Raw genomic sequence first — 13862 nt, 5'->3', positions numbered from 1 at the left:
CATCCTGGGCAAGGGGCTGGTTCTGCTTCACCTGCAGATCCAAGCAAACCCGAGTAATCCATGGGAAATAATCAGTACACAACTCCAGAATGCAGAGTAATTCATAACAACAAAATGTCACTTTTGTACGTTTTAAAAAATGTGATTAAGTATAGGTGCTATTAAACCAAGACTTCTGTAAATCATCAAGCATTCCAATAAAAGTGATCACTGCACTATCACTGTAATTAATAATCCAGAGTAAAGACCAGCTGACGGATGGCAAAAGCTCAGTGAAGGAATCATTCTAGGGATGTTTGCCCTGCTGTCCTGCAGGGATCTGGTTCTGGCGACACCCCAAAAGAGTTCTGGTTAATGGCCAACTAAGAATAGCAGAGCAGGATATAAAGCTTATCATCTGTTTATAGGATGTTAGTAAGCTCTTAATGGTAAGGACACGTTCTGTTCTGGCATCTACTCTTCAAAAAACATTCTGGAAATTAGAAATAGTTGAAGAAGGGATGAAGAAAAAGAAATAATTCCATCCATTAACATAAAGCAAGATCGGAAGGTATTTGGATCACGGTGTCCAACCTGGATCAGGACGTTTGCAGTAGCAGAACATCCTCCAAGAGAGATACATTGAAATCCAATGGTTGGGAGCCAAAGTGAGACACTCAAACACAGGCTTGGCTTTGGGGCTTTTTTGAGAGCACAGTAGTTGCTCAAGTAACTTACCTAGAGAGGGGACTGATTCCTTTCCTGAAGTTCTTAAAGAATTCTTTCTTTCTAGAATACATGCTTAACTTCTTGCCATTATGCTTCTGATGTTGAAATCTGTGAAGTTTCATGACGGCAATGCCCAGAACAGCAATCGGATATGAGCTCCCCCCACCAACTCATGGACATTTGAGCCTCCAATGGCCCTTGACCCTGAAACTTTTGTTCCAGTTGCTAATTTACCTCTGACTTCCGGGAGCCTTTGGCCAAATCCCGGTAGCACCCATGGTTTTTAAAGCAGGATGTGGCTCTGTGGGCAAAGCTTTGCTCACTCATTTGAACAAGTTGGGACAAACTATTATAAAACCCCAGGAAGACCCAAAGTACAGCCCAGTTCCCCAACAGGGGAGAAAGGGTGGATTTGTGTGTCCCCAGGCACGCAGAGGGACCAGGATGAGGAGATCAGTGCTGGAAGCGATCGCCCTGCAGATCCAGAGCTCTCTTATCTGCCTGAGACACAGCGGCACACAATATGGCTTTTAATTCTTTCATCTGACCAACCGCTATGGCAATGGAGACTCGAAATCTTGAGACGGTTGCTCATGAAATGCTGATGGTGGATGAAAAACCAGAGGGAATAAAGGTCCCTGGTGGTGTGAAAGCCTCAGATGCTGCTGGCGGGACCAATCTCAGCAGGGGATTTGTCCCCGAGGAGATTCCAGCTGAAGGAATGATTCTCGCAAGTGGTAAAACCCTACAGATTAAGGCAGGAGACATTCAAAGTCTTATGTAGAGCACACAGAAAATGTGAACAGGTAAGGTACTTCAGAAGACTCGATTAGAAAAGGAAAAATGGCTTAGGAATACGTGCACGGATGATTACCTTTGTTCCAGCCATCAGGCATCTGATGTGAAGTTTCACTAACACTGTTTCACCTGAAAACCTTGCAATATGTTGTGCAGACTCTCAGTTCTCCATTTAGCACCAAAAATCCCCAGAGATTCTGCAAGAAGGACAAGGCTAAGACTCTGGAAGAATGCATTTAATTCAGCTGCAAGGAACAGGAAAACTACCCTGTATTTTTTCTGTATTGTATATTTATATCTTTAAATAAAAGGCCTGCTGTTGTCATCCCCGCATAGGCAGAACTCCTTCAAAATTTAAAAAAGGTGCCTCAGTTGTGACACCGAAACAAAACTGAAGAAGCGTTCGGATATTTTATTGTATTAAATCTTCCGAATTGAACTAGGAACTGATAAAAACAACTCTCATTTTTCTAGTATGAGGAACCTTTTTAAAACCTCAAACTTCAGTGCAGGCTCAGAGCACTTACTTTACAATTAGAGCATCTTACAAGCTTGGGAAAAGCTGCTCGTTACGGTAGCTCCAAGACTCAGCCAATCAAGCCTTACAAGAACCTAAATATGAATGTAAAAAACATGTTTCCTATAAAGAAACACAACAAAAATCCGAGCGGTTTGTGCACAGAGTGCCTGCAAAATAACTCCACTTGCTGCTTTCGTTCCCAAGTACTGAAGAACCGCAGCTTCCCCGTTACCTGACCCAGTCCTCCTCCCAACCAGAGCGAACTGTGCATTTCAGCTCATTCTTGACCATTTCGAACATGCAAATGTCAAGAACTCCCGGGAAAGGCAACGTATTAGGGAACCACAAGTCCACGTGGAAGCACAAACCCCCATGCAACGTGTACTATGCACCTGTGTATACAGTATAAATACGCACACATGCACAGAAATACATCGGAAATCTTTCTCCTTTAATACAGCCTTGTCGGGTCTCTAATTCCAGCTCTCTGAGGCTCTAAAGATTTCGGAAAACACGACATTTGTCTTTAATGCAAGAACAAACCCGCTGCTCGGCACACGGGACCTAAGGGCAGCGCGGACACCCCGAGGTCGGTCCCAGGGAACTCTGGTGGCACCTTCGCTGGGACCAGGAGGGACCTCGGTCCCCAGGCTCCACTCCACCTCCTCACACCCCCTCTACGTGCTGCCGGAGGGGAGGACAAACAGCAGCTCAAAGAGGGACAGACGGAGCACGAGATGCTGGAGAAGAGGCGGCAGCATCGGGATCCCATCCCTGGGAGGGGCTTTGCCACCGCTCCCTGCAGCCACCGCTCCTCCAATCTCAGCCCGTCTCTCCCATTCCCACCTCCACAGCAATGATGCTCCCCGGCCTTTCCTCGCTCTCTCCTCCCCCCTTTCTTTCTGAAAAACCCCAGGAGAGAGATCAGCTTGACAAAAAAAAATACGAAACCAGTGCAAAATGTGGAATACAAGGTAAAAAAAAAATAGATATAATCATTCTTTTGCTATTACTGGACATGCTGCAGACGTCGTGCCTAGTAACTGTGGCAGGATCTAGCGCAAAGGGAACTTAGCGTCAGTCTTTTGTTTTCAAATGACATTCAACTCAAACATGCATAGGGAGAGTAAAGTTATTTTATTAAATCATGCACATCACGTGTGTTAGTGCAAATAGTTTAATCTGTACTCCAGAAATTCTATTGTATCTTTATATCTTTACAAAATAGATTTAAAACAATTATTTACTTTAAAAAATGTAATTCTGAAGTTAAGCATTTCAGAACAATATTTGCAATAACCTATATACAAGAGGTACTAAGTACCACTGGCATACGAGTGTTCTGTGGTTGGGTGGCTTCCTGCAACTGAAAAGGATGAAATGAATGAACTAAATGACAAGATTTATTTTCTACAAGTCACCTGTGGACTATTTTTTCCATAACTAACAATCCTCCCATTAGCGAATCCCATGTAACTCAAGACAGAACCTTTAATTAAAGGACAATGACCCTTAAAACCTCACAAAGTAAATTATATGCTAAATTTCTATTTAAATATTCAAGCTATCTGTCGATTGCCATAACATTCTTTGAAGTCAATTGAGTTGCTGAGATGACTCCCTAGTTTGAAGAGAAGCTTTACAAGAGCCATTTTACTTTATCATTCTTCAGCATATTATTTAAGTCTTTAATAAACTTTTCGGACAGAACTGTGGAGTTGAACAAGACAACTACAGTCTACATTTAATTGAGCACTAACCACAGTGATTCCCACCAAAAGTCGGCAAATAGCAATAGTCATAGTACTTAGATATGGAAAAGAAACTTTGTAATGGGGACCACTGCATCATACTTACAGCCGTGTGATGAGGATGCACAAATTCTACTACCAAATTAAAACCATCTTCACCTGACGATACTTCCTCAGGTAAATGATTCCAATTTTGTAGTATTTTATGTATCTTAGGTGTTTTTTCAGCTAATCACAGCCGTACTGTAGCAGTTATCTTAATAAAGTTACGCCAACAAAAGCTTATCCAAAGAGCTTCTCCAGCTCCAGTCGGGAAGTATCAAACGACTGAAAAAATAAATCGATACATGTGATATGTGAGAAAGCATTCAGACTTTCAAAGAATGCACCTCTTTAAATATATGAAATTTAATAAATTACATTCAAACTAAAGTTAACATAAGCTGAACCACTGCACTATGTCCGTCGAATGACCAAGAACTTGCTCCCAGGAACAGCTGGGTCCACTCGGAACACACACGCTTCCACTCGCACACCACACGCTCCAGGCTGCTCTTCGCCATCAGTGTCTCTTTAAGGCTGGACATGAATTGCGTTTATTCCCAAAAATCATTAACGTAGCAACCATCGTCAAAGAAAAAACACGCTTCCTTGCAAAGGCGTGGTAAAGAGAAGTTTGTTAAGCCTTGTTCCCAACAGCTCAGTGACTAACAGCAGTAAAACGGCTTACGAGGGGTTTCTTTACAAAATATAATCTCGTACTGAAAGGCACTGAGCGCACTGCATCTGTTTGCCGAGCATCTGCAAGGTGACTTGGCTTGGGTGTCCACATCATTCATGTCATCTTCCTTTGACATCTGGCAATCAGATTCTAAAGCAAATGTCCACAACCCTAGCCATTATAAATAATTTGGTACCAAGAAGCCTACTTTAGGCCACCATTAGAGTATTCAGAATCCCAACACACTAATTTAAAACTTGCATGAAATTGTAAGCAAAAATATTGCTCACAGTATGATGAATCACAATTTTATTCCCTCTTTATAGACAGATACATTTTATACAGTTTAAAGCAAATGACCCTACTGCTGTTCTCACGCAGAGCTGTGCTGTATTAAGAGGTAAAAAGGAAGAGAATTAATCTGTTTTCCCTCAGTATATGAATGTTGCCAGCTTCTAAAGGGAGGACGGTGTATGGATTCAACAACAGTTCTCATGGAGAAGCTCTGGTTAGGCCTGGGTACAGCACCACGGCTGTCACAGCAACCAGAGCTGCCATCACAGGCATCCAAGGCCATTGTCTCTGTGTGGAGAGAAAAAAGAAATCAATATCATATTTGTTCTAATTCATGCTAATCAGTTTACCCCGTGGCTCCTGAAAGGCCTGAGTGATCGGCACCACTAAAGCGTCACCCCTGAGCCCGGCTGCAGTTAGGCCTGGCTTAGAGCATCCCTGCGGACCGCACGGGGAACTCCAGGACTCTCCGTGACTGAGGAGCAGCAGAACGTGGGGCAGTTCTGCACCTCCAGCTCCAGCGCACCTCAAAGAAATCCGCTCTTAAATACGGGAGGAGGTGTTTAATGCGTTGGTCCTGCCAGGTCTGCCCCCAACACGGCCGACGGCGCTGGCCGCGGGAACTCCGCTTGGAACCTTTACATCCACATCTACGCAGCCAGTTCAGAGCAGGTGCTCACAACATCATTTCTAACGGACTGTCACAACATCCCATGACAACAACAGCATTTTGAGAGGAGGACACACTGAGACGTTAGAGAAAATGCAAGCTGAGAGTTCAGGATACAAACCAACCACCTATTTCTCATCTTGTCTTTATTTTTTTATCTTTTTCCCCCATCTTCATAGCAATAGTGAGAAAAATTAAAGTGTTTGGAGCCAGAGAGGAATTTCTTAGTTCATAAGTAGGAACCAAAGCTTGTTGATTTTTATTATTACTTAGAGGCAAACTCTTCATTTTGCACGGTTAATGAAGCAATGCGGTTTTCTCGCAGGCCCTAGCACGGCAGCAAGTGCAAAAGGCAGCCAAGCCCATTCGCTAAAGACAAACTGAGACCACGTTATTGTAGGAGAGGCACATTCAGAGCCGGTTAGAACGAAATTCGTTGTTAGAATTAAAAGAATCACACAGATGTTAATGATTAGTTGATCGCTCAGCCCGCCAGTGTCGAGAATGGCGTATTAAATGAAGGGTTTGCTTCAGGTGGAAGAAATACCTGTGAGCATTTCACCATGCACGACTTTATACAGAAATGGCACACACAGGTGAGAGGGACAAACAGACATCGACTGAACGGAGTGCTTGTACCTGTCGCTACCACAATGGGCCGTAACACCAATACAGGAAAGCCAGGATTAGGCCGATGAATACGGCTGGGACGGGTTGTAATATGGAAGGCTGAAGAAGGGAAGGGATATTAAAAATCACTTTGTGCTATAAATGAATCAGGTCAAGGTGATTTAGAGAGGGGGGGAAATAAGTCAGTGAGTTTTGTTTTAATTGAAATGTATTAAAGACATCTAACACAATACAGCATTATCTAAGCTGGTATACACAGTTAGTACACCGTTCTACTCCAATGTTTAACATTAAAGGGGAGTAAGCAGAAAATGTTCTAAGAAACCTCTTGTCACAACTTGGAATTTAGCACTTTAAACCAATACAAATCTTCAAACTGATTTGCCTGTATCTGACTTATAGGTGGTTTTAGTTTTTCTAAGTGACAGGAAATCCCATCCGGATTTCTTAAGGCAGAAAGAGTCCCATCAGGTATTGAGTTTTCCAGCTCCTCCATTCCTCGCTGCTCAGCCTTTCCCGTTTTCCATCACCAGCCTCCAGGAAAAAACCACCTTTATCCTCCATTGGAGGATCAATTACAACTACGGCCACGGTGCTCCAGACACCTCTGGGAGACCATAACGTGACTGCACAACCCGCACCACGTTACCGGGGAGCAGGGAAGCACATTTCCATAGAGATGCCGTGGAACGCTGCAGCTGCCCAAGCAGCTCGCTGGTGAGATCGCAGCGCTCCTTCAGCTTATGGCCTCCTTAGAACCACCTCCAGATCTTCTCAGCGAACTATAAACTACTCCACATCCTGGACAGGCAGCCTTTATCCTTATTACGATAAATTAAAAGCAAAACTGGACCTAAATTCTTTTTAGGCTGGCCTGGGAGACACCTGCTTTCTCTGTACCCTCGCTGGTAAATTCGTGCACACACAAAGACACACAGAGGTTAAATTCAAACCATGCTAAATGTTTTAAGACCTTATTTTTGTGCTGAAGCCGCCTTGATTTTGTTTGGTCAAATAAATAAGCTATAAATTCATGTTTGAAGACTTTCTAAAACACTGTGACTCATAAGTAAAATCTCATCCTGTTATGAATTTGTAGAAGTCAATCATAGAACCTTCGATATGGTTCAAAACACAGGAATCTTAGAAGGTGTTCTGGTCTGCCACTCAATTCAAATTTGTTTTAATCAAGGCAAATATTTAATAGAAAAAATTCATTGTAACGATGAAAGTCATTTTCATGCAGGCTGATTTTTGTGTCATTGGTGCCACAAATCAAAGTGCCACCTTCCCCCAGAAAGCACATTGGTAGAAATGATCCAGCAGTGTTCAAAAAAGCACCAGAGGTTTCAGTCAGCCAGAGCAGCTCATGTTCCCAAACCATTCACGTTGATAAATCTGTCACATAAAGCGCATCAGGAAATCATCAGTGACTGTAAGCATGCAAGCGCAGGGAGTAAACCACACTGCCAAGCGTTTTGGAACACAACACTGCAACGTTTTTAAAGTAAAACTTAAGTAAAACACGTAATGTTTAAATGATATCCCAGTGGAGTGCGGAAGCTTTGTCTTTTGTAGCATTTGTTAGTTCACCAAACAATCCTATGGATCTTTTTTTATACTTTATTATTATTATTATTATAATTATTTTAAAGTTATACACATTCATGGCTGTGGCATCTTGGCAAATGAAACAGATGATAAATATCCACCACATTAAATGAAATTGTCTTTAAACGATTAAATTTCCCCCCTCACACACTTATCCATAGATAACACATCTCCTTAGTGTCGAGGAGCATTTAACAAAGTGCTTCACCAAAAATGAGCATCTTGTATTAGAGTATGAAGATATGCAAACCCGGATACAGACGGGCCACAAAAAAGAACAAACCCCCCAGCGGGAAGTCACTTTTGGTGGGACAGTGTCCTTGGAAATGACGTAGCAGATAATGATTCCAGCATCAGGGGACACTGGTACTTGACAAATCTGACCTTGGAACTCAGCCCAGTATCCATGACGCTTCAAATAACCCAAAGGATAGATATGTTTTGCGTTACTGACTGCGAGTAGCTTGTCCTGCAAGGCCCTACACGGTTGGATGCTCCTCACCACCCCTGACCTCCAGGTTCCACGGCTCACAACGCACACCTGGCCACTGCTGGGCTTCCGAATTCCACTTACACACCCACCTCAAATTCTTCCTAAAGTCTCCCTTACCTTGCAAGCTTTGCTGCTTTCAGCACGTGCTCCAATTCCCTTCACAGTATTTCGTCCCTCTATTACCACCCTTTCTCCACTGATCTTTGTAATCCCAAGGTTAATGTTTTTAACAGAGCAGGAAAATCTCACATTCACAATTACTTGCTCTCTGGGATCTGTTCTATTAGAATGGGGTTTTTCTGGCTGTTTTTGACCTCTGCCTACTTTAGCAACTCGATATTATCTGAGCATTGCCGAAGAATTCTAAGCATGAAGCAGGTTCCAAGAGAATTGTAACATCATATTCCTGAAAATATGGCTGAAAAAAGTGAAAAGGGCTTTGAATTCTTTATGTCTGACAGCTCTACTATGAGAGGGGTTTACATTCAGTAGTCAGCTGTGGCAAGAGTATTCACACAAACTTGGGCCACCCCAGGGCGGTAAAGGATCCAAAACAAGGCTGTGACCACCCCTGCACCCTTCACATCTGGGGATTTCAGAAGTCTCAGTATAAAAAGAAGTTGCCCCTTGCTTTAAAAATCCATTCTAATGATGTCATCTCTCGAATTAATTGCGAAAGAAAAGAATATTTTCAATACTAGAAAGGACAGTTCAACTGCGCTGTTTAAAGCGCGAGCCGATCAGGGATAACCACTGCTAAGAAGTGGGAGCAGGAGCAAGGAGGGAACATTTGTTGTGATAAACACTAATAAAATAAAAGCATCTTGAAAAAGAATGCTTAACTCATTTGGATACGGCTTTCTCAGCTTTTACTCAGGTATCATTCTCTGAAATTAAGATGATTTTGTAAGTTCTGGTTCACTGCTATTTAAGCCAGATGGTTCCCAAGAGAGCAGATATGTAAGGCCATACACAACTGTAAATTTAACTTGCATGCATAATTGCAAGTGGAATGACCTGCAAATGTGCACAGGTAGTACCAGAATGGAATTTTGCACATGATATGATTCCAAGCTGGGTTTTATTTATTTATTTATTTTTAAAGTCCGTCCTTTTCTATTCGACACTTTCGTATTCCCTCAATCAACAGCACTGCCCGTGTCACAACCGGACTTCCCCACATATTTTGTACAGACTTACGTTGTTTCCTTTTTCTTGTAGCAGCTTCAGGTTTTCTTTGCATTGCTTGAGCTCTTCGGAGAGCGACTGGTTCTGCTGCTCAGCCAGCTCGTACTTGGCCTTCAGCTCCGAGAGCACCGTCTGCGTCCGTTCGTACTGCAAAGAGAGAGCGGTCTGGGCGCCATTTGCTTCCAGTAACTCACCCTGGATCAGCACACCCTCTTTCCATATAAGCAGGGTAGAAAAATCTCAGTTTAGATTTGCTTGTTTTCTAAATGAAGATTTTGTCGCTGATTTTGAAGGACTAAGATGATGAAAAAGAAGGAAATATGAAGTCAATGCAAGGCCATGATTCATCTCTCCTACCAACCAACCACTCATTATGATACTGGAAAGGACCACCAAAAACTATGAAGACAAAATGAGAAACAGGGGAACAAGGAGTCTCCTACATTTAAACAGTGCTCTAACATCTAGGCTGTAGATCAAATCCCTACACTAATAAAACACGTGCAAAAATCAATATTCTGCGGGAAGTAAATCAAACCCCCTTCCCACACAGCAACTCAAAGAAAGGCATTAATTAAAAATTATGCCTTATTACTATCATGCCATAATCTTCATTGCGCTCAGGTACAAACGCTGCTGGGCGAACGCGTCTCAGTTCCTACAGCACCGGCAGCTGCACCTTTTTCAAGCTCCTGTTCAATTTTCTCTGCAGATGAGAAGCTTCCCAGCAGGGCTCGTGACAGGGATTAGCAGGACAGAACCAATGACTTTCAGTCCTGGCATTTACCATAATTTAAAAGATTAAGCATCTTTACAAACACATCCGATTACAAAACCACAGACTAACAGGGCTGGGGTTTTCCAGTTGTGCAAATGGTAAGGAATGTGACATGGGTGATAAACGACAAAGCAAAGGACTGCAAGAGAAACTAAAAGCAGTGACGGGGGAAAACTTCACTTGAAATGCTCCTAAGAGAAAGCAAATAACTGCTGGAGGCCACGGCCTCTTCCACTGCGACCTCCACAGGCCACGCACATGAAATAGGCTCAAAATGCTGGTTCTCCTGATGCACTCGCTGATCAGCAGCAGCCCGGCGACCCAGTAAGACGAAAAGAGACCTCTGCGACGAATGTGCGGCCCCACTGCCACGTAAGAGAGCTTAAAGCTGCCTAGGAAGACCATACTGCCCGAAGAATTAATTTTGTCTCAGAACAGCTCATGAAACTCTTTCCCACAGTGTTCAGGAAGACTCTGAATATGGGTTTGCCTGACTGAACAGCTTAAAATTCAATTCACTAAGGTAATGCACAAAAGTGAACTTTAGGAAGTTTCCAAAATACACGCAAGTCATTTTATCTGAAACCTTCCGAGATCTAACCTCAGTTTATATGTAACTAACTACCATAAAAGTATTGCCATAGAAGTATGAGAAGCTTTTGTTCCTAGAAATCTTACATTTTTCCTTTTGGCTTAGAAGTCAAAGTCACTGGGCGTTATATTTTCTCAAAAGAGAAATGATACTTTGCGTTACCTCTTTCTGAGCATCTTTTGCTTGGCTCTCGGCCTCGCTGAGCTGGCTTTTCAGGCTGGCTGCATCCCGCTGATGCTTTTCTCTCAAAGACCCCATCTGATGTTCAAGCTCCTTTCGAGACATCTCAAGAACACTTATGTCGCTGGTCAGCGCTAAACTCTGCTTCTGAGAGCTGGAAAACAAAACCCAATTGATTCCACACGTTTTAAATGTAAAGTAATGAGATTTTTTTAAAGCACTTGGCATCCTCCAAAATTTCACATGTTATTTTTGTTTAACATGGAATCATTTTCCAACCCTGAACACTCAGTAAATTTAAGTTAGAAAATCTATGCACTTTATTATCTTTTAGGTAGAAGGATAACTGTTAAATCTAAATAGTTCTCCAGTGTATGCTGTCAAGTCCTTATAACAAAGCAGAAAACCAAGACACATTACCTTATGACAACATAACATGACTGGTAAGTAACACAGAAGCACTTACAAAATAGAGGAAAAATAGCTTGGTATAACAATTTGGCAGAGAAGTGTGTTCTGCTCAATATGATGATAGAAATAAAATTTCAACACATTTATTGAAACACCATAAGGCATTTAGTACCACTTCTAGGGTGAAAAAACCCAACAAAACCCTCTTCAGCTGACCTGGAAAGCTCCTTCTCTTGTCGCTGAACTTCAGACGTAAGTGACGTATTCTCCTTCCTTAGTGTTGCACACTCGGCTTCCAGAGCGCTCCACTCCGCCTTCAGCTTCTCCAGTTCACCTGCAAGGAAGCAAATTTCATTGAATCGGGTAAAACTACTTCATGGCTCTTTCAAGTATCACCAGCTAATAAATGGAGGAAAAGCTGATATCGGTCAGAAATCTCAAATATATTTGATTCTAATCATGTCATAGGAATTCTCTCACAAGCACCTATAAAACATGACAATGTCTTGAGGTTTGTGAGGCATTAAACAACCTATTGTTTTGTTCTGGTTTTTTTAATGCAAGGTTTTTCTAAGGCACAAAAGAGTAGAAAAGAGTCTGGTTATGGGTCTACTCTGGTATTTTAGAAACAGGAAGAGAAAACTGTGTTTGAAGAAGTTTCCCAGACTTGAAACCAGCAAACAGCTCAAAACACTTGATACCACAGCTCTGCTACAAGAACAGAATGTTTAAAGCAGTACCCAAAGGGTGAACATGAGACCTTTGAAATCCATCAGGCCCTATTAAAATAGAAATCAGCATTACTCAGTAATGCAACGACAGAGACTGAACTGGAAAAAGGCTTCTCTGATAACTTCGCAAAGAGAACCGATTCGGGATCTAAAGCACATTTGAAACACTCCAGTTTCTCTGTGGCACATAAGAAGTTTCACCGTGAGCTTCTGAACCGCTCGAGATGCGGCTGCACCGCAGGTAAAGTAAAACACAAGTGAATGAGCCCAGAAAAACCCCATGCTGGCTCAGCACAACACATTATGTATATTGTATGTATCTCTACATCCTGCATCCAGAATAAAGTCTTAATTTTAAATTTACTTTAACATTTTTGGGTTAAAAATGAGATGCATCAATTGTTTTATCAAGCTACAAAAGACAGTTTTTTGTCTCAAGTGAAGCTACCCATTTATGGGCTTAAATTATACACAAGTTACACAAGTCCTTTTGGAAATGTGGGCTGGTATCAATCCTTTAAATAGTAAATATTTTCCACCTTTTCTAAGCGGAATGATACTTGGTCTATTTTTAATATCTAAGGGTACCTCAGCTCAGCGGCAAAATTCACAATTACAATTTAATGTAATTTTTAATTACAATTGAATTTCAATTTACAATTAAAAGCGGCTTTTGTAGCACTATAAGCCTTGATGCACATATATAAACATACGTATGTGTGTATATACACACACATAGTAAATGACTACAAAGAAACAAATACTAGTGATGTGGATAGGTGACAGCCAAGAGATGGAGCAGGACGCTCCCCGGCGCGGCTCCGGGACAGCCCCTCACCACGCACCTCTCAAGCGAGCGGCCTCCAGCTGGTGCTGCTCCTCGCACTGCTGACACCTGAGCTCGAATCCGGCCTGCAGGCTGACGATCTCCTTTTCGTAATCCGAGGCATCTTTCCGCCACCGCTCCAGTTCCGCCCGCACCGTCCGCAGCTCGTCCTGCAAGGCGGAGATGTCCGTGTCCCGCTCTGACGCCGCCTTCGCCGCCACTTGCTGCAGGGACAGAATCTCGTTCTGCGCGCTGACGAGTTCGTTCCGAGTGCTCGAAACTTCGTTCTCCTTCTCCTCGCGAAGATTCTCGATATCTTCTTGTAACCTTCGCAACTGAGCTGGAAAGCACACAGTAATGTTAGTATTTTTAAAAATCTAAACGACGTAACTCCCCTTCTCAACTTATTAATGTTTAATAGGACTAAAGAAGCCAAATACAAAAGCATTTTTCAAAGTGCAAGGTTTATTTTTAACTGACGGGTACAGCTGCATCAAACAACCTGAACTTTATATCATCCTTTAGTGTTTGCGGTTTACTGTAAATGTGCAGCAGTCACATACACGCCAGGTTATTTTACGTTTCTGCATAAAGGAAACCTCATGAATTATTCCCATTCAAAACCGTTTCATTCCTAAACATCTCTTCTCTGAGCACAACTGTTTTTCTTAAGCGTGCATGCAGACAGAATCCAGCACAACAGCTGAAAAGAGGGCTGTATGGAGGAAAGGGAAGCACAGAAGAGAACGAAACTACCATTAAACCCTGACTGATGGAGGTAAAGTCTTTAATTTTAAAGAATATGTATCAGAGTTTACATGTATTTCATTCATCTTTAACATGGGGAAAAGCAATTACTAAATTAATGAAGAATGGTTCCCAGAAGAAGTTGAAAACCTAATATAAGATACTGTAGAGGGTCAGAATCACACACCTAAACTTATGTATTTCAGGAGCAAA

At 42.3% G+C, this 13862-nt stretch overlaps 1 protein-coding gene across 23 annotated transcripts in view; it reads right to left on the bottom strand.

The window, feature by feature from the left end:
* The window catches only part of SLMAP (sarcolemma associated protein), an 82423-nt gene that overhangs the window by 12509 nt on the left and 56052 nt on the right, over window positions 1–13862 (bottom strand). For 12 of the 23 annotated variants that reach the window (XM_065845926.2, XM_065845935.2, XM_071812909.1 and 9 more), the window contains 5 exons: window positions 12922–13242; window positions 11562–11679; window positions 10917–11088; window positions 9397–9531; window positions 3145–5080 (listed from right to left, as the gene is read on the bottom strand). In XM_065845926.2, coding sequence (XP_065701998.1) covers window positions 4991–5080; window positions 9397–9531; window positions 10917–11088; window positions 11562–11679; window positions 12922–13242 — 836 coding nt within the window. In that variant the 3' untranslated portion in view covers window positions 3145–4990. Of the gene's footprint in view, window positions 1–3144; window positions 5081–6101; window positions 6192–9396; window positions 9532–10916; window positions 11089–11561; window positions 11680–12921; window positions 13243–13862 lie in introns of those variants that run through there. The other 11 variants (XM_065845928.2, XM_065845936.2, XM_065845939.2 and 8 more) reach the window with 2 other exon arrangements.

The sequence above is a fragment of the Patagioenas fasciata genome, chromosome 10, assembly GCF_037038585.1.
Source record: "Patagioenas fasciata isolate bPatFas1 chromosome 10, bPatFas1.hap1, whole genome shotgun sequence".
Classification (NCBI taxonomy): Eukaryota; Metazoa; Chordata; class Aves; order Columbiformes; family Columbidae; genus Patagioenas; species Patagioenas fasciata.
Note: the sequence above shows the minus strand (reverse complement) of the source record. Positions and strands in the feature narration are given on the sequence as shown.